Here is a 21,227-nt window from a genome sequence, read left to right on the forward strand (position 1 = left end):
TACAAAATATATTAATATCAGAAATACACAATACAAACTACCTTAAAAAAATAATAGAAATCTTCCAGTGAGGAGTCCACATTCTTACCAAACCCTAGTAAACTTTATTCATACCTGTACTCTACTTCTAGATCTTGACCTTGTTTCTCCAACTCAGCAGCAATCTTAGCCTCTAGAATTTTGGTGTCCTCATCACGTTGCTTTGCTAATGCATCTTTGAACCGGTCATGCTCAATGGACTATGAAAAAGGAAGACCAAATTAAAATTAAGAATGAGATTAAAGATTTAATATGCAATTTTGAATATAATGTCAAAACTTCCACTTATAAAAATGAAATAGCTCTTTCTTAAAAGAAAATATTTCACAACAATTAGTTTCACGGATTTTTATCTATTTCATTTCTAAAATACAGAAATTTAAAATTTCCTTTGCGATCAAATATTCTCTAAAACAAATCAATACAAATCTTTCTGTTAACCAGTGATCAATTACTAAAAGAACAATGAAATCTTCCAAACTTTTAAAGGAAGGCATTAAATAAAGATATGCAATAGTGTTAGGTCAAATTGAAACATTTATAGAATAAAAAGCATCACATCATTCACCATCAGTTATTAATAATGTAAGTGAAAACAGAAATAGAAAACTTGAGGTACTGGCTAAAGCTACAAAGAAAATGCAAAGGTTTTCAATTATGGAATTCAAAAGGTCATTACTTTAAATCATTACCCCTACATTGCTTATTTGCATTTGGATTTTATGAAATATTGAAATGATTTTAGAAGAAAGGGAAACGATTCCTTCCAAGAATATTATATTCCACTAGGAAGAGATACAATAAATAACATAAACAGTACCATAAAAGTTAGAAGTTCAAACCTGACCCACCTGAACGTCAGCCTGGCATGAAAGCAAAAGCAAAAGAGAAATTAGGATACAATGTATTAGTAAACAGTATATCAATTATGAAACAAGATATTGCCATCTGAAGTATCACTCGACACAAACAAAAGATGCATGTTTCCTAAAAGCAAACAATTACCGACAGAAAAACTTTAAAATTAATGTTCAAATGCTAGAAACTTATGCATAGTTTTGCTTGAGCCAATACTGGCCAAAAAAATAAAAATGGTTATAAGCAATACTACAGTGATTATATAGTTCAGTATACTGCCATTTCAGATCTCACAAGATTGAAAGTAACAGCCCAAAACCAGTTCAAACAAACAACTGCTAATGTGCAAAATTAAAGGGACTGCAAACCCACAAGAATGAAATATGAAGTAAGCCAATGGTAAGCAGAGACTAGAACAGGGAGACAGTTGCAGAGGACAATGATCTTGGGTAAAAATTCTATCATCATGAATCAGAATAATTTTTTTGTAGAGTTAAATTCTTTTAGGTTTACAGTCCTGAAATATTCAGAGGACCTGTTACAATAGCTAGCTACAGCAAGTATTCAAAACTATAGAAAAGGTTCATACATTTGACAAATCTTTTATTTACAAAAACTATCCCAAACTGTCAATATTCTTCCTTTAACACTTTTCCCATCTTCTCTAATTCTTGTACTGTATTCAACATTAGTTATATTAGTCTAGTTAAATTATTCGATATCATCAAGAACTATCAATATCAAAAGGCATATAAAACTGTCTGGCAGCAGTTAAACTACAATATAACCTACACATAAGAAATAAACTCGAGATTCGAAAACTTATCGTTATTTTTCTCTTTCAAGATTTTGTCAAAGGGGCTTATTCAACATGTGCAAAGATGTAATGTCCCCCCAAACTGTTATTTTTCATAATATTTTTCAATGAAAGTCAATGAATATCCCATACTCTGTGTTTTAGTATTTCAGCCCACCTGCAAGCTTCTGCCTCTCAAGTGCCCTGGGCTTTATGAAGTTTCAAAACATCTTATATGCATTCTCTAGGCCTTCGGGGATAGATATGAAGCCACGTAAACTTTTTTGTTTACCTTCATAAATAAGCAAATAAATAAAAGCATCTATAGAAGTCCTACAAACAATTTAACTTGAACTATGAATTAGAAGGAGAAAGTAAAAATTAATATCTATAATTCTATTTATGTATCTATCATGCAAAAGAAACAATACTCAAAAATGTGTGCACAATCCCTTTAGAATTCAACAAGCATTTATTAACACTGACCTGTTGTCTGGCAACCTGTTTCTGAAGCTGTAAGACCTTTCTATGTGCATGTGCTATGAGAAGATTTAATTCATCTGTTGTCAACTTGTCACTTGTTTCTCCCAGTTTCACCTCGGGCAATAATGACTTCAATTCAGACTCAAACTGTTCGCGTCCTGACTCTATGAGTTCCTTGTAATCACCTGGCATCCAAAGTTGAAATATTTATTTATTAGGTACTAATATATGATTTTCAAACTAAACCCTTCTATTTCCATACTTACTTCTGAATAGAATAAGTTATCAAGTGGAAAAGCCAACTTGATCTAATAATAAAAACAATAGAGAAAACTTTTCTCCCCTGCCACCGCGCCATCCCAGTTTTTGAGAAGGTAGTTACCGCTTAGTTGGTGAAGTATAACAATAGCCTAAAGGAGGGCTGACTGTACATTCAGCACTCCTTATTCACAAGAAGCCTCGAGTGCTTGCTACCCTAGAGTGGGTCAACTCATAACCTATCAACTCACTGACCATTGCTTACAGGCAATTGACTAACACAATAGGTAACCCACTGTACTGCACTGCATTTTTTTTCTGTGCTTTCTATCATGGTATTTCAGTTCATAATACTTTTCAGTGGTAATTGTACATTATTAACACAACTTCAGTACAAGGTAAGACGTAAAAAGAATCATCACCACAACTCATAAAACTAATCACTGCCACACCATGCTTTGTATAAGTTAAAAAAAAAAAAAAAACACTAGTTTGTATCTAACAACACTCAATGATACTGTAGAGTTAAAAAGTCACTAATAGTTGATGGTCGACATGCACCCAAATTCAAAACAAATGTAAAAAATGCTCTAATGAAGCACAATTGATGATTTTTAGAATGGATAATGTCTGCTTAAACTTGTCAGTCTGAGCTGACAAAATTGAATACTGTGCTTTTATGTTTTATTTATAGTAAAACACTGTAAATACACTATTAGTAGTTTTTTTTAATGAATTTATGAATATTCATCCTACCACAAGAGAAAAAATAACCTAAAAAATTTCTAAAACACCATTAAATGTTTACAAAGTTTTATTGTAAATAACTCTCTGGAGAAAAGTTTCGAGCAGGCTGCATGTATGAGTGCATCTTTCTCTCTCGGTGAGAATCCTTACATTACATGTATGTAAATTACCCTCTTCACATTCAATTTTAATCATATCCCTTCTTTCATTGTTTTCATCTACGGCACTAAGTAAAATATTTTAGGGCTACAGAACATGGAGAATTCCTCTAAAATGTTACGGCGTGATTTAAGGATGAAAGACATGAAATAATTTCTCTGAAACTATTTACCTTAAAAAAAATGCTTTGCTACATACATATTCCTAAATAATTCTGTATGGAGTACTCATCCAAGGTATGAATGCAAATGAAACTTGAACGATGGAGAAGAATAGGTGTGCGGTATATGATGTTGAACCTGGTGATATTGCACAGCCAACTGTAGGTTCCATCATAGGGCTTAATTAAGAGAAATTAAAAGTAAAAACTTTATTGAAAGTATCAAAAAAAGCACAAATACAACGTAACACTTGAAGACGCACAGCTCGTAAAATGCAATTTGGAAAGCAACAATGAGAGATCGTAATTGGCCGAGCATTATTCTCGTAAGTGATACTGCACTCCGAGGGACAATCAGCCAGGATACAGATCATCAAGCCCTGATTGGTCAACTCTCATCTGTCGGCCAATATGGGTAGCGTGTGGTGTACGGTATACACAGTCTCCGCTCTTGATCAACTACACTTTCTAGTATTTATCATATTTTTATTGTTTTTTGATTTGCAGTAAAAAATTATTTTATTGTTAAAATTATTAAAATAATAAATCATTGAACATTTTTATTTTTGGCAAAATTCAGCACATTTTGCCACGAAATTCTGGTCCAGATAAATCCAGATAAGTCAGATATTAGATAAGAGGATAATACCGAATTAATGGAAAACTGGCCAGGCCTTTGTTTTAAATTTTGACCTTTGAGATTTAAGTTAGGTTTAGCAATGGGCAAAGGAAGTTTTTGTTGTCAAGAGATTACAAAGCTTATCACAATCAAAAGTTGGCTGATTCTGTGATTTGTCTAAACTTGGTGTGTAATCTTCGTCATCACCCCTGCTATAATCAACTAGCATAGTCTTCCCTGGCTTTTATCCTGAACTAACATCAAGTTTCTTTTGCTCTTTGAACTATCAACTTGATAGGAAATCACTGAAAATTATATTTTGATTATAAAATAAATTTTTGAATATACTTACCCGGTGAATATATAATAGCTGACGTCTCCGACGCTCGACAGAATTCAAAAACTCGCGAGCGATCGCCATGAAGGTAGCGGGTGTGCCCACCAGCGCCGACTATCGGCCAGATACCGCATATACATGTAAACAGCTCCAGTTCTTCTCATCCCGCTGGGTCTCTATCGGGGAGGAAGGGGGGCCTTTAATTTATATATTCACCGGGTAAGTATATTCAAAAATTTATTTTATAATCAAAATATCATTTTTAAATATTAAACTTAGCCGGTGAATATATAATAGCTGATTCACACCCATGGTGGTGGGTAGAGACCAGTATTAATACAGTTTACGGCGTATATGCTTACAGTTTTTGACAGTTATGAAACCCAAATAAATATAGGTACCTGGTAAGGAAGCTGACTCTAACGATTACTCTGCCTTGTTAGTCCGCTTTCCTCACGAAGCCCAGCCATCCTCTTAGGATGCTGAAAGACTCCCAGGAGCTGAAGTATCTAGGGCGACAACCCATACAACAAGACCTCATCAAAACCCTTCATCTGGGCGCTCTCAAGAAAAGACATTTGACCACCCGCCAAATCAAAAAGGATGCGAAAGGCTTCTTAGCCTTCCGTACAACCCAATTAAAAACATTTCAAGAGAAGATTAAAAGGATATTGGAATTAAGGGAATGTAGTGGTAGAACCCTTACCCACTACTGCACTCGCTGCAACGAATGGACCCAGTGTGTAGCAGTCCTCATAAAGAGTCTGGACATCTTTTAAGTAAAATGACGCGAATACCGACTTGCTTCTCCAAACGGTCGCGTCCATAATACTTCGCAGAGATCTGTTTTGCTTAAAGGCCACAGAAGTTGCTATAGCTCTTACTTCGTGCGTCTTAACCTTAAGCAAGCAACGATCTTTTTCACTCAAGTGAGAATGAGCCTCTCGGATTAAAAATCTAATAAAATATGACAAAGCATTCTTTGACATAGGCAATGAAGGCTTCTTAACTGAGCACCACAAAGCCTCAGATCCACCTCGTAAGGATTTAGTCCGAGCTAAATAAAACTTCAGAGCTCTAACTGGACACAGCACTCTTTCAAGCTCGTTGCCTACGATCTCTGACAGGCAAGGTATATCAAATGACTTAGGCCAAGGACGAGAAGGCAGTTCATTTTTGGCCAAGAAAACCAAGCTGAAGTGAACATGTGGCTTTATCTGTAGAAAAGCCGATGTTCCTACTGAAGGCATGGATCTCACTGACCCTTTTAGCCGAAGCCAAGCACACTAAGAAAAGCGTCTTGAGGGTGAGATCCTTCAGGGAGGCTGAATGTAATGGCTCAAACCTGTCGGACATTAGGAACCTTAGGACCACGTCTAAGTTCCATCCAGGAGTTGCCATACGACGCTCCTTAGAGGTCTCGAAGGACTTAAGGAGATCTTGGAGATCTTGATTATTGGACAGATCTAAGCCTCTATGTCTGAACACAGACGCCAACATGCTCCTGTAGCCCTTAATAGTGGGCGCTGAGAGGGAGCGAACATTTCTCAGATGTAGGAGAAAGTCTGCAATTTGGGCTACAGAGGTACTGGAAGAGGAAATGGATGATGACTTGCACCAGTCTCTAAAGACTTCCCACTTCGACTGATAGACCTTGATGGTAGATGCTCTCCTAGCTCTCGCAATCGTTCTGGCTGCCCCCTTCGAAAATCCTTGAGCTCTTGAGAGTCTTTCGATAGTCTGAAGGCAGTCAGACGAAGCACGGGGAGGCTTTGATGAAAACTCCTTACGTGGGGCTGCCGTAAGAGATCCATCCTTAAAGGTAGACTCCTTGGAACGTCTACCAGCCATTGAAGTACCTCTGTTACTCACTCTCTCGCGGGCCAGAGTGGAGCAACCAATGTCAACCTGGTCCCTTCGTGAGAGGTGAACTTCTGCAGCACCTTGTCTAGGATCTTGAAAGGTGGAAAGTCATAAACGTCCAGGTGAGACCAGTCCAGCAGGAAAGCGTCTATGTGAGCTGCCTCTGGATCTGGAACTGGAAAGCAGTAAGTCGAGAGCCTCTTTGTCAGAGAGAGTAGCAAAAAGATCTATGGTGGGTAGACCCCATGTCATCCATAGCTTCTCGCACACAGTCTTATGCAACGTCCACTCCATGGAGATGACTTGTCCTCTTCTGCTGAGGCTGTCCGCCAAGACATTCATTTCTGCACAAATCTCGCCAAAGGAGAGATGTTACTGCCTTAAAAGGAGTTCCTTCTGATCCGTGGATCAAAGAACCGAGCCTTCCAGACTGTCCAGTGGAGCTCCCTAACCCAAATCCGCTGCATCTGAAAACAACACATGGTTTGGGTTTCCTGATCGCAAGAGAAAGACCTTCTCGAAGTCTGATGTTGCTGTCCCACCAAGTAAGACATGTCTAGACTGAGTTGGAGATTGGGAAAGAGATACTCACTAAGCCCTTCTCCTTGTTCCAATGTTTTAGGTGAAATAGGAAAGGGCATAGGTTGAGTCTCCCCAGAGAGATAAACTACTCCAGCGATGAAAGAGTTCCCACGAGGCTAGTTCAAACTCTTACAGAGCAACTGTTTTTCTCTTGCAAGTGAAGGACTTTTAACAGAGCTTGTTCCATTCTTGCGGGAGACGAAAAGGGCCGAAAAATCAGACACTGTATCTCCATTCCCAAAAAAAGAATAGTCTGGGATGGGATACTGTAAGTTACGACTTCTCTACGTTCACTATGAGACCTAGCTCCTTGGTTAGGTCTAATGTCCATTAGAGGCTCTCCAGACAGCGATATAATGACGAACGCCCTGATTAGCCAGTCGTCAAAATAAAGGGAGGTTCTGAATCCTCAAAAAATGTAGAAAGCTTGCTACATTTTGCAAGGGCCTTGTAAAAACAAGAGGAGCAGGAATGAGGTCGGAGTACAGTGCTCGACAGTGGTACATTACTTTCCCGTCCACAAACTTCAGATGTAGTTGAAAGTTTGGATGAATCGGGATGTGGAAGTATGCATCCTGAAGGTCGAGAGAGACCATCCAGTCGCCTTCCCTTAATGCTGTCAAGACAGCTTGGTAGTCTTCATCGTGAAGTTTGTCTTGACAATGAACACATTGAGCACACTTACATCTTAAGTACTCCTGCAGTGAACGTGGCTGCCAGATCATTGGAGCCATCCCTGATAGTCTTGTTCCTGCAGAGAACGTGGCTGTCAGATCATTGGAGCCATCCCTGATAGCCTTGTTTATGCATGACATAATTGTACAGCAAAACTTCAAACGCTCAAAAAACTCCTAACAGGAGATGGTCTAGCTCTGAAGCCGACCATAAAATCTTGGAGCGTCTCATGGCCAGGCGCCGGGGAGAGTCTATGAGGCTTGAGAAGTCTCTCTGGGCAGAGGCAGGAACTCCCAAGCCGAGAACTTCTCCCGTGTCATACCAGACGCTCGCTCTATAAGCCAGTTTAAAAGGAGGGAAAGCAAAGGCTGTCTCCCCCAAACTCCTCCTGGTGATCAACCAGTCGCCTAGCAAACGTAAAGCTCTCTTAGAAGAGCGAGAGAGCACTAGCTTAGAAAACAACGGCTTCGAAGTAGCTAGGCCTAGTGTAAACTCTGACATTTAGGCGAACGAGGAGCAGCAGTTACAAAATGGTCCGGACAAAGATCCTTAAAAATCAGCATGATTTTTTTTAAAGTCCATAGAGGGCTGAGCAGCTTTAGGCTCCTCTCCGTCTGACAGAGTCCCCAAGGGAATATCAGTAGGAGGGGGATCAGCAACTTCCTCATCTGAAGGAACCTCGTCCGACAATTGCCGAGTCTCAAGCAAGGGAGAGACCTGCCGTGGTGGCAATACTTGACAAACAGAGTCCACACGCAAAGGAGCATCAGTAGCAGTCAAGGACGCTACGTCATGTAACTGCTTAAAGGACTGACCAGCAACAACAACAGGTGCGGGAGGACGCTCGACGTCAAGTCGAGACTGCCTTGACTGCCTAGATAGAGCAGTTAAAACAACTCTTGACTGCGGTGCTTGACGTTCAACGTCAAAACAAGGCAACTGAGCTGGTTGGCGAACGTCCTGAACGTCAACACGAGACTGCGGCAGCGGCTGAACGTCAACACGAGGCTGCGGCAGCAGCTGAAAGTCAACACGGGACTGCAGCGAGTGAGGATCCAAGACACGTGACTGACGTGACAAACTACCGACATCACGTTTCATAACGTCAAAAGGACGAGTAAATGCTCATTTGGGAGGCTGACGGCCAGAGTCTCGTTTAGTGTAACGGCGACTCGAAAGCGAAGGTTCATCGTGAACCTGGTCAACGTCATACTTCTCCATAAGGGAGGCAAGCTTAGTCTGCATGTCCTGCAGGACAACCCATTTAGGATCAACAAGAGTCAGAACGGGCCGAGACGACGGTAACGTCTGTGTTGGCAAAACATTGCCTTTACCGCGACCCTCGGACCCCGTGTTACGCTTGCGTTTAATAAGCGAACCATCTTCCGACGACTGCAAAGGGTCAGAGCGGTCCCCATGGCTACAGCCAGGACGCTGGACCTGTCCTGAAGGGACTGACTTCCGCTTTAAGGGTCTAGAAACTTTGCTCCAAGGTTTCTTTTGCGAGAAGCCTTCGGATGACGAGGAGAAAAACAGCCTCGCTCGTCTTATGGTAGGGGCGATCTTGCTAGACACGCCCGATACCATAGAGGGAACGTTTGTTCGTTGGTTAAAGCCTCTCGTCCCCATAAGTCCTACGACATTACTTCTCCCTGGTAGCATGGGAGCCTGAAAGAGGTCTCGGACTAGGTGAACGACAAGCACGAACAGACGAACCCTCGGTCGCAACACTAAAAAACACTTTGCGCAATTATCACTTTATCACTACGATTTTCTGTTTTTGCACTTACTTCACTGAAATCGTATTTTTCAATAATTTCACATTAGGCATGAATAAAACTGATTTCTACCTGAAGCACGCAATTCTCCCCTACATCAAAAGGTTATAATTGCGAAATGAGTCGTATAATGTAAGCACATTAGTACAAGCAAAAATCAGTAAACATATATATCGACTAAAACGGAAATATATAAAGTTAAAAGGATCAGTGACTGGGGAGGAGACTAAACACTAGTTCATTAAAAACTACGTTTTCAATCTCCCACCGTACATTGGCTTGGGAAGAGAATAAAAACTAAAAACGTTTTATCCTTTCTCCCCGTACAGACTTGGACGAGAGTAAAAAACTGAATCGAGAACAACGTTACTCGCTTGGGACGAGAATAAAGATCGGAACGTTCTCTCTTCCTCTCTCTCTCTCCGTCTCTCTCTCTCTCTCTCTCTCTCTCTCTCTCTCTCTCTCTCTCTCTCTCTCTCTCTCTCTCTTGATTTCACATACATACATACATACATATACCAAAGGCACTTCCCCCAATTTTGGGGGGTAGCCGACAACAACAAGAAACAAAACAAAAAAGGGGACCTCTACTCTCTACGTTCCTCCAGCCTAACAAGGAACTCAGCCGAGTTCAGCTGGTACTGCTAGGGTGCCACAGCCCAACCTCCCACATTTCCACCACAGATGAAGCTTCATACTGCTGAGTCCCCTACTGCTGCTACCTCCGCGGTCATCTAAGGCACCGGAGGAAGCAGCAGGGCCTACCGGAACTGCGTCACAATCGCTCGCCATTCATTCCTATTTCTAGCACGCTCTCTTCCCTCTCTCACATCTATCCTCCTATCACCCAGAGCTTTCTTCACACCATCCATCCACCCAAACCTTGGCCTTCCTCTTGTACTTCTCCCATCAACTCTTGCATTCATCACCTTCTTTAGCAGACAGCCACTTTCCATTCTCTCAACATGGCCAAACCACCTCAACACATTCATATCCACTCTAGCCGCTAACTCATTTCTTACACCCGTTCTCACCCTCACCACTTCGTTCCTAACCCTATCTACTCGAGATACACCAGCCATACTCCTTAGACACTTCATCTCAAACACATTCAATTTCTGTCTCTCCATCACTTTCATTCCCCACAACTCCGATCCATACATCACAGTTGGTACAATCACTTTCTCATATAGAACTCTCTTTACATTCATGCCCAACCCTCTATTTTTTACTACTCCCTTAACTGCCCCCAACACTTTGCAACCTTCATTCACTCTCTGACGTACATCTGCTTCCACTCCACCATTTGCTGCAACAACAGACCCCAAGTACTTAAACTGATCCACCTCCTCAAGTAACTCTCCATTCAACATGACATTCAACCTTGCACCACCTTCCCTTCTCATACATCTCATAACCTTACTCTTACCCACATTAACTCTCAACTTCCTTCTCTCACACACCCTTCCAAATTCTGTCACTAGTCGGTCAAGCTTCTCTTCTGTGTCTGCTACCAGTACAGTATCATCCGCAAACAACAACTGATTTACCTCCCATTCATGATCATTCTCGCCTACCAGTTTTAATCCTCGTCCAAGCACTCGAGCATTCACCTCTCTCACCACTCCATCAACATACAAGTTAAACAACCACGGCGACATCACACATCCCTGTCTCAGCCCCACTCTCACCGGAAACCAATCGCTCACTTCATTTCCTATTCTAACACATGCTTTACTACCTTTGTAGAAACTTTTCACTGCTTGCAACAACCTTCCACCAACTCCATATAACCTCATCACATTCCACATTGCTTCCCTATCAACTCTATCATATGCTTTCTCCAGATCCATAAACGCAACATACACCTCCTTACCTTTTGCTAAATATTTCTCGCATATCTGCCTAACTGTAAAAATCTGATTCATACAACCCCTACCTCTTCTAAAACCACCTTGTACTTCCAAGATTGCATTCTCTGTTTTATCCTTAATCCTATTAATCAGTACTCTACCATACACTTTTCCAACTACACTCAACAAACTAATACCTCTTGAATTACAACACTCAAGCACATCTCCCTTACCCTTATATAGTGGTACAATACATGCACAGACCCAATCTACTGGTACCATTGACAACACAAAACACACATTAAACAATCTCACCAACCATTCAAGGACAGTCACACCCCCTTCCTTCAACATCTCAGCTTTCACACCATCCATACCAGATGCTTTTCCTACTCTCGTTTCATCTAGTGCTCTCCTCACTTCCTCTATTGTAATCTCTCTCTCATTCTCATCTCCCATCACTGGCACCTCAACACCTGGAACAGCAATTATATCTGCCTCCCTATCATCCTCAACATTCAGCAAACTTTCAAAATATTCCGCCCACCTTTTCCTTGCCTCCTCTCCTTTTAACAACCTTCCATTTCCATCTTTCACTGTCTCTTCAATTCTTGCCCCGGCCTTCCTTACTCTCTTCACTTCTTTCCAAAACTTCTTCTTATTCTCTTCATATGACTGACCCAGTCCCTGACCCCACCTCAGGTCAGCTGCCCTCTTTGCCTCACGTACCTTGCGCTTTACTTCCACCTTTTGCTCTCTATATTTTTCATACTTCTCTATGCTATTACTCTGCAGCCATTCTTCAAAAGCCCTCTTTTTCTCTTCCACTTTTACCTTCACTCCTTCATTCCACCATTCACTGCCCTTCCTCATGCTGCCTCCAACAACCTTCTTGCCACATACATCACTTGCAATCCCAACAAAATTTTCTTTTGCTAACTTCCACTCCTCCTCTAAATTACCAGTTTCTCTTACTCTCACCTCGTCATATGCCATTTTCAACCTTTCCTGATATTTACTTTTTACCCCCGGTTTTATTAGCTCTTCAACCCTCACTAGCTCCCTTTTACATCCACCTACTCTATTCCCCCACTCTTTTGCTACAACTAATTTGTCTTCCACCAAAAAATGATCAGACATGCCGTTAGCAATACCCCTAAACGCGTGCACGTCTTTCAATCTTCCAAACATTCTTTTAGTTATCAACACATAATCCATTAATGCCCTTTCTACTACTCTTCCATTTGCCACTCTCACCCATGTATACTTATTTTTATCTTTCTTTTAAAAAAAGCTAGCACTTATTACCATCTCTTGTTCAACACACATATCTACCAGTCTCTCACCACTCTCATTTTAACCTGGTACGCCATACTTTCCAATGACACCTTCTACCTCTCCAGCGCCCACTCTAGCATTTAAGTCACCCATAACAACTACATAATTCCTTCTACCCACCTAGTTAATTCACTCCAGAACTCATTCCGCTCTTCTTCACTTTTCACACAGAAGAGAAAAGCCCACTCACCCTTCGTCAATAAACAGGTTATTTGACCAAAGGAAAAAACTGAAAAGACTAAGAAATTGAAAATCAACAAGTTCCTTTAAATTAGTATTTAAAACACTTCAGTTTGAAAGAAAAATGAACAAAACGTCAAAATCGATTTACTCTTTCTGCAAAGTGAAACCGTGATTCTCTCTTTCTCTATCGTAACGATAGAGCGCAAACTGCGTAGCATAAATAAACCAAACGTTAGTTCATCTTTGAAACAGCACGAAAACTATTCAAAGAAAATCTTTCATAAAATATCTACTAAAAAATATTCATTTCATAACTCTTACAGAGCAAATGATTTAAACTTAACGAAAATAAAAGTTGAATGGGCTCAACGTTGTTTAACTTCGGTTTCCAAGTTAGGACCGCCTACTCTCGGACTAGGGGAGGAATAGGTAAGGCCGCATATAAACAAAAACATAAAATTTATCTTGATGTTTAGTCTAAATGGAAAGCTAATCGAAGAGGCCTAATAAAGGCGGGTGAGATATAAAATATATAGAGGAAAATCTATAATTAACAACAACAATTTATAACGTGATAAGATAATTGCTAAAAGCCTAAAACACACTTCCGTACACTAAGGGAAGGGTCGGCCATCTTTACTCTATGGAAAAAACCAGAGATAAAAGAGCAAGGGCAAAACACTTTTACTCTCCTTTCAAAAGCATTTCTTTTGAGGATAGTATTGAATAATCCAACACGGCGAAAGCAATAAAACCAAAACCAAGTACTTCACCAATTCGGTAGAAAACTCGAGGTCATAATAGCGAGTGGAATCGACTTGTCGATGAAACCGACAGAGAAGAACTGGAGCTGTTTACATGTATATGCGGTATCTGGCCGATAGTCGGCGCTGGTGGGCACACCCGCTACCTTCATGGCGATCGCTCGCGAGTTTTTGAATTCTGTCGAGCCGTCGGAGACATCAGCTATTATATATTCACCGGCTAAGTTTAATATTTAAAACCTACTTTTCAGAGAGGTAACATAAGGGAAAGACACTTTTTATAATGATAAATCCCACTAATGTCACACAAAGGGAATGTGGATTGGGATCTCCTAGAAACAATTCCCATGCATATTCCAATCAGTAATATGCTCTGTGTGTGAGAGAGAGAGAGAGAGAGAGAGAGTGAGAGAGAGAGAGAGAGAGAGAGAGAGAGAGAGAGAGAGAGAGAGAGAGAGAGTGAGTGTGTGTGTGTGTGTGTGTGTTACAAGGATTTTGGATGTCTCAAAAACTTTCTAGTCCATCCTGCTGAGACTCCATTTGCTCTTTGGTAGAGAAATTTAGTTTAAGCATTTAGACTTCTTATGATCTTGTCTTAACTTATTCTTGAACTTGTTTACCGTGTTACGGTTTGCTACATCCGCTGGAAGTTTATTCCAAGTATTTGCTACTTTGTATATAAAGAAATTGCCACATTGTGTAGTGTTGTATCTTTTCAATTCTAGTTTGAATCCATTACCTCTGTACTGATTAGTGCTGAGCATGAATAGATTGTTGTACATTTGTTATTCCTTCAAGAATCATGAATACCTCAATTAACTGACGCCTTGGTCCTCAAGTTTGTACATCAAATAAGTTCAAACGTTCCATCCTCCATCTAAACCCAAATTGCCTTAGTGTTACAACTAGTTTGGTGACCCTAGCTTATACTGCTTTTAGTCTATCATTATCCTCCTGAATGGTTGGGAGAGTCTGCCACCAGAACTCTCTTTCAGACCCATTCCCCATCAACGGCGGCCTGAAGCAAGGCTGTGTTCTGGCCCCGACGTGTTTCTCGCTATATACCGCAGCAATGCTCAACAAGATTCCCCCAGACACACCCTCAGTCGACCTACGTTTCCGCATGGATGGAGGCGCTTTCAACCTCGCTAGACTCCGCGCCAGAACCAAGACCACCTTGTGTGCAGTGCGAGAACTGCAGTATGCTGACGACAATGCCACCCCAGGTCAGACGGCAGAGGACCTGCAGTCGTTAGCTGATGCATACAACTCTGCCTACGAACGTTTTGGGATGCAAGTCAACTCAGACAAAACCAAGACCCTCGTCCAACATCCACCAGGACTGATGCTCCCCAACTTCAATACCACAGTGAATGACCAACTGTTAGAACAGGTGGACCAGTTCTCCTACCTAGGGAGCATCCTAACATCAGCTCCCACAAGCAAAAAAGACGTGGAGAACAGGATCAGGGCAGCCCACTCCGCCTTTGGCCGACTCAACTGCCGCGTATTTAACAACCACGCACTGACAATGACCACCAAAATAATGGTGTTTAGGGCAGTAGTCCTCTCCACGCTCCTGTATGCATGTGAAACATGGACGCTTTATAAAAACGATCTTAAAAACCTAGAACGCTTCCAACAAATGAAACTGAGGCAGATCTTGAAAATCCCCTGGGAGAGCCACACCACCAACATTGAAGTCTTAGAACGTGCCTCGCTGACCAGCGTGGAGGCCACCATCATCCACCACCGCCTCCGCTGGATAGGACACGTGCATAGGATGGATCCATCTAGGCTCCCAAAGAAAATATTCTACGGAGAACTGACCCAGGGCACCAGACCACGAGGAGCCCCGAAAATGCGCTATAAAGATCAACTAAAGCGCACCCTGGCTCTAACTGACATCGATCCTTCCTCATGGGAAGAAACAGCCAGGGACAGGAAAACCTGGAGGAGTACAGTACACCATGGCACCGTGGACTTCGAGGAGAGGAGGAGACAAAATGAGGAGGCTAGGAGGAGAAGAAGGAGAGAGCGATTAGAACAGCCCCGCCCACCACCTACCCTCCCATGTGAACACTGTCCGCGACTCTTCCACACAGACTAGGACTTAACAGCCACATCAGGCATAAGCACCCACCCCACAGATAGGAGGCTGATGGCTAACAACAGAACCCAATACTCGGACACGAGTGGGCGCCGACGACGACGACGATCCTCCTGAATACTTGGAGTCCAGAATTGGACTCCGTATTCTAGATGGAGACTTATACTAGTGATGTGTACAGCTGTAGTGCAATATCTCTGTTTCTGTATTTCAATTCTCTTTATGTAACCTATTAGTTTTTGTAGGGGATGAAGACGACTCGGTAAACTTTGCCTTAGCTCAATACTGTACTGTAACCTTACTGTGTCCAGTATGTAGTGTACACGTGTGCAAATGTCCTTTACACTGTATATACGATTATAAACTGTTGTAGAAACCATATCAAAACAATATTAGGCAGTATTTACTGTGTTAATCATCAGCTCCGGCATTCGCTCATGGCAAGGGGCAGCGACTTTAAAGGTTAGGAGTTACCCCACCCTAGTGCAGTATTTATTCGCGAAAATTCACTTTTCGTGCCTGTATCTGTAACCTAACTATCGTGAATAACGAGGACTGACTGTATAAGCAGTATTAAAATATCCTTTTCCGACTCGCTCCAATCCTAAGCTATCTCCCATAAGAGGATTGTCAGCAGAAACAAGCTTTCATGTAGATTACCATTAGACTACTTCTGCCCTTTGCTCTTCATTTATTCTCTACTCTCATCCCGCTGATATACAGTACTGCAATCATTCTTAAAAATGCCCATCTTAGAGTATACATAAAATAAATACAACCTGCAAAAGGTGGTGTCCTAGACTATATTAGAATACCTGTATAACCCTTTATGGCGTAAGTTAAAAGAGAGGAACGGTAGAGATTAAGATACATGGCTTTTAACAAAGTTATTAAGGAAATCTTTACTTCAAATGCCTAGATATAGGTAGCACAATGTGTTGATCACAGCATCACTTTGGCCACGACCTTTTACTTTCCGCTCGTTCGCTTTGGTCTCCTCTCACTTTTCTCTATCATTTATAAACAATTTTTGGTCAGTCCTTAATGAGTCTAAAGTTGTAATTAAGCAGCCTGGTTAACAAGCTTTAACAAATTTCATGACCCTCAGAAACCCTAATTATTTTGCCCTTAATTGAGAAACTCTTAAAAACTGACACTGGTTGTCATAATCAAGAACAGTATATGCATGTTTCCACATTATTCTGGTATGAAGCAGATATTTCTGTATTTCTTAATTACCAATGTCTGATCTTTTTCTTTCTTAAATTTTTAGGGACCTTCAATTTTTTATCTTTTAGCAATCCTTTTACACAAATAAGTAACAGTTATTGACAAGTAAACCAATTTCACCTATCACTGCTCTACATTTTCATCTTGAAACCATTCATAATAGTGCATACCTATGTTAAAAGTAATTCTTATATCTTAAACCTCTTTAATATGGGGGCTTAGAGCTTCAACATAGAAGAGAAGTATTTCTCCTTAATAAACATTAACATTTCATTTGTATATTTACCTATTAGGTATTTTTGTTTAATCGCAAGTAAAAAATCAGGAATCTTTTCATTATAACCAAAACATTTGTATTTGACTGATCTTTCTAGTTTACTAACTTTTGTAAAAACTTCAACTTAACAAGAAGAAACTCTAAAAAATTAATATATAAAACATATCCATAAGATGACATTTCCATAACTGGATAACACAAATATATATGAGAACTTTCATGAGTGCATCATAAAGATTGTACTGCTACGATAAAATTCATTTTAAATAGATTTAATATAACACCTTACCTATAAAAATATACAGCATTTGATAAATTCTTATATGAAAGCACAACCACTAGTAACATAGACCTAAAATATTAATGCAAAAAATGCCAAATCAATACTTACTGACAACTTTCCCATCACGTTCCGATTCTGATAAAATGGCCTTTATGTTCTCTACAGCATACTTCAGATCTCCTAATTTTGCTTCTGCAGCTATAAGGGCTGGGTTTTCTTTGGTGAGACTTGAATCATAACCAGTCTTAATTTGCTCCTTGAGTTGTTCGATAGTATTCCTATGTTAGAAAAAGGTTAAAATTATGAATAAAGGCCTGAGACTAGATATTATTCTACCTCTAATACTGTAGGGTAATACCACACTAAGGAGACTTGTATGCAGTCTGCCTTGTAAGAGACACAATATTCTTTGCAGGGAACACTGTCAGTTGGGCTGATGTTTAGGTTTTACTTTAGTTTCTATTGACTTAGCCGTCTGATTGCTTTTAACACCACACACACATTTTCTAATTTCACTTAGAGGGTGCAATGATGAGATTTGGTCAGATGGCCCCTTATAAATTAAGGTAAGAGGTAAGATTATTAAGCTTATAATTAAAAGTATTTACGTATATTTTTGACATGATGTTTTATAAATAATTTGTAATTCATAATCATACATACATACATATACCAAGGCACTTCCCCCAATTTTGCGGGATAGCCGACATCAACAAAGAAACAAAAACAAAAAGGGGACCTCTACTCTCTACATTCCTCCCAGCCTAACAAGGGACTCAACCGAGTTCAGCTGGTACTGCTAGGGTGTCACAGCCCACCCTCCCACATTATCCACCACAGATAAAGCTTCATAATGCTGAATCCCCTACTGCTGCTACCTCCGCGGTCATCCAAGGCATCGGAGGCAGCAGCAGGGCCTACTGGAACTGCGTCACAATCGCTCGCCATTCATTCCTATTTCTAGCACGCTCTCTTGCCTCTCTCACATCTATCCTCCTATCACCCAGAGCTTCCTTCACTCCATCCATCCACCCAAACCTTGGCCTTCCTCTCGTACTTCTCCCATCAACTCTTGCATTCATCACCTTCTTTAGCAGACAGCCATTTTCCATTCTCTCAACATGGCCAAACCACCTCAACACATTCATATCCACTCTAGCTGCTAACTCATTTCTTACACCCGTTCTCACCCTCACCACTTCGTTCCTAACCCTATCTACTCGAGATACACCAGCCATACTCCTTAGACACTTCATCTCAAACACATTCAATTTCTGTCTCTCCATCACTTTCATTCCCCACAGCTCCGATCCATACATCATAGTTGGTACAATCTCTTTCTCATATAGAACTCTCTTTACATTCATGCCCAACCCTCTATTTTTTACTACTCCCTTAACTGCCCCCAACACTTTGCAACCTTCATTCACTCTCTGACGTACATCTGCTTCCACTCCACCATTTGCTGCAACAACAGACCCCAAGTACTTAAACTGATCCACCTCCTCAAGTAACTCTCCATTCAACATGACATTCAACCTTGCACCACCTTCCCTTCTCGTACTTCTCATAACCTTACTTTTACCCACATCAACTCTCAACTTCCTTCTCTCACACACTCTTCCAAATTCTGTCACTAATCGGCCAAGCTTCTCTTCTGTGTCTGCAACCAGTACAGTATCATCCGCAAACAAAAACTGATTTACCTCCCATTCATGGTCATTCTCGTCTACCAGTTTTAATCCTCGTCCAAGCACTCGAGCATTCACCTCTCTCACCATTCCAACATACAAGTTAAACAACCACGGCGACATCACACATCCCTGTCTCAGCCCCACTCTCACCGGAAACCAATCACTCACTTCATTTCCTATCCTAACACATGCTTTACTACCTTTGTAGAAACTTTTCACTGCTTGCAACAACCTTCCACCAACTCCATATAACCTCATCACATTCCACATTGCTTCCCTATCAACTCTATCATACGCTTTCTCCAGATCCATAAATGCAACATACACCTCCTTACCTTTTGCTAAATATTTCTCGCATATCTGCCTAACTGTAAAAATCTGATTCATACAACCCCTACCTCTTCTAAAACCACCCTGTATTTCTAAGATTGCATTCTCTGTTTTATCCTTGATCCTATTAATCATTACTCTACCATACACTTTTCCAACTACGCTTAACAAACTAATACCTCTTGAATTACAACACTCATGCACATCTCCCTTACCCTTATATATTCATAATCATAAGAAAATGAAAAAATTTGGCCTCTATATTTGATGCCTGTCAATAAAAGAAATTTTTTTTCTCATTCAAATTATGGATAAAAATGTTCCAAACAAAACTAAGTTTCCTTTCTTATAATCAACTTCTTTTACTTATAAAGTACATTTATTATATATATAACCTAATATTTTCAACCATTCGTACTTGGATTCTAAATTTTGATCAAACGGCAAAGAAAAACATTCTTGGTACTCAAAAATTATATACAGGAAAGTTGACCTTATTACCAGAAGTACATCTCCAAAGTTGGAAAATACAATTAAAAATTCTTAATAATCTGAGAACAAATTAAATTTTAATGTTAGAATTTGGAAATAATTTGTATTTTTCCTAGAAATACAAACCTGGAGCTGAGTACTTATTTTGGCAAAGCTGAAACCAGCCTATAAGCTTTTTGTCAGGGTGTAACTACCCATTCCTTAGCCTTTAAGATAGGGAAAGGCTGACATTGCAGAAAAGTTAGTAAGTACCCACCATGAATGACACTCACCACCTAAGACTAGGGCTCCTAGTCTGCCAAGTTGGCCAATGGCAAGTTAGGCATCCACTACTCACAGCAGTAACAGAGGGGAGACTAACACAAGTATCCCCTATACCCCTTCTCTGCCTCCCTTACTGAGCTGATCATGTTAGGGACCTTGGGAGGGCTTTACTTCCACAGGATCCTTCTGAGTGCAAGATCCAGATGGTCATAATGAGGGTCTACAGTGTCGAGGGACATTCGTCCCCACCATTCCGGCAGACATAGTTACACCAGATACTGTCTGCAGACATTCTCTAAGAGACAAGGCCCTCGAAGGATCAGGGTGTTCTACAAAGCCGATCTCCACTGCTACTCTGACCATCTGTAAGTGACTTCGGCAAAAGTGACATGGATCCCCACACTGAAGCACTAGTGCTACCTCTGGACAAATCAATTTTGAGCGCCCCTTTCCTTTAAAAGCTAGTTGTCTAACTGGTTTGTGGCTGGTGCAATTTGAAAGATCACTGCTCTCCCTCTTTATCAGACAGCACAAGTCTCCAGTACTTTCCCCAAGAGTCAGGAGTTGATAAACCCATCATCTTTGCGGAGTATGTCCTGATGCCTGACTACTAGTCAAGCCATGAGATTGCTTGGATGGGGGCCATAATAGAAGTTTATAAGGCAGAAGTTTCAGTGGTGATCATTTCAGAAGCCAGAAGGGGCATGCTTCCTCATCAGTCTCTCTCTAATGGAATACTCCCCATCAGCACATACAATAAGGGATTAACTTGAAGAAGTGCTGACACAGACGACTCTGATTACTAAAACATTGCTGCGGGAGGAGGAATAGATTGTTTGACTGACTGGAAGTGAGAGGTTTCTCAGATCCACATGTCTGATCGTCAACTTGATCAATGGTTAACTAGCAACCACAGAAACTCTCTGAAAAGGTCTCAACCCTTGAGGGTTGCCCCAGCATTCATCAATGACAAAGGGGTTACCTGAAGCTGGCACCATGGTAGTACACACATTTTGTTGCTCTCAGGAATGAGTGCAAGGATCTACAAAAAGAAA

The 21,227-nt window shown here is 40.8% G+C and overlaps 1 protein-coding gene across 3 annotated transcripts in view; it reads right to left on the bottom strand.

Annotated features, from left to right (window-relative positions):
- Mitofilin (inner membrane mitochondrial protein mitofilin) overlaps positions 1–21,227 on the bottom strand; it is an 83,996-nt gene that overhangs the window by 16,522 nt on the left and 46,247 nt on the right. For all 3 annotated transcript variants that reach the window (XM_068366501.1, XM_068366502.1, XM_068366500.1), the window contains 3 exons: positions 17,501–17,670; positions 2,180–2,361; positions 115–239 (listed from right to left, as the gene is read on the bottom strand). In XM_068366501.1, coding sequence (XP_068222602.1) covers positions 115–239; positions 2,180–2,361; positions 17,501–17,670 — 477 coding nt within the window. The remainder of the gene's footprint in view (positions 1–114; positions 240–2,179; positions 2,362–17,500; positions 17,671–21,227) is intronic.

Source organism: Palaemon carinicauda, chromosome 44, assembly GCF_036898095.1.
Source record: "Palaemon carinicauda isolate YSFRI2023 chromosome 44, ASM3689809v2, whole genome shotgun sequence".
NCBI classification, from domain to species: domain Eukaryota; kingdom Metazoa; phylum Arthropoda; class Malacostraca; order Decapoda; family Palaemonidae; genus Palaemon; species Palaemon carinicauda.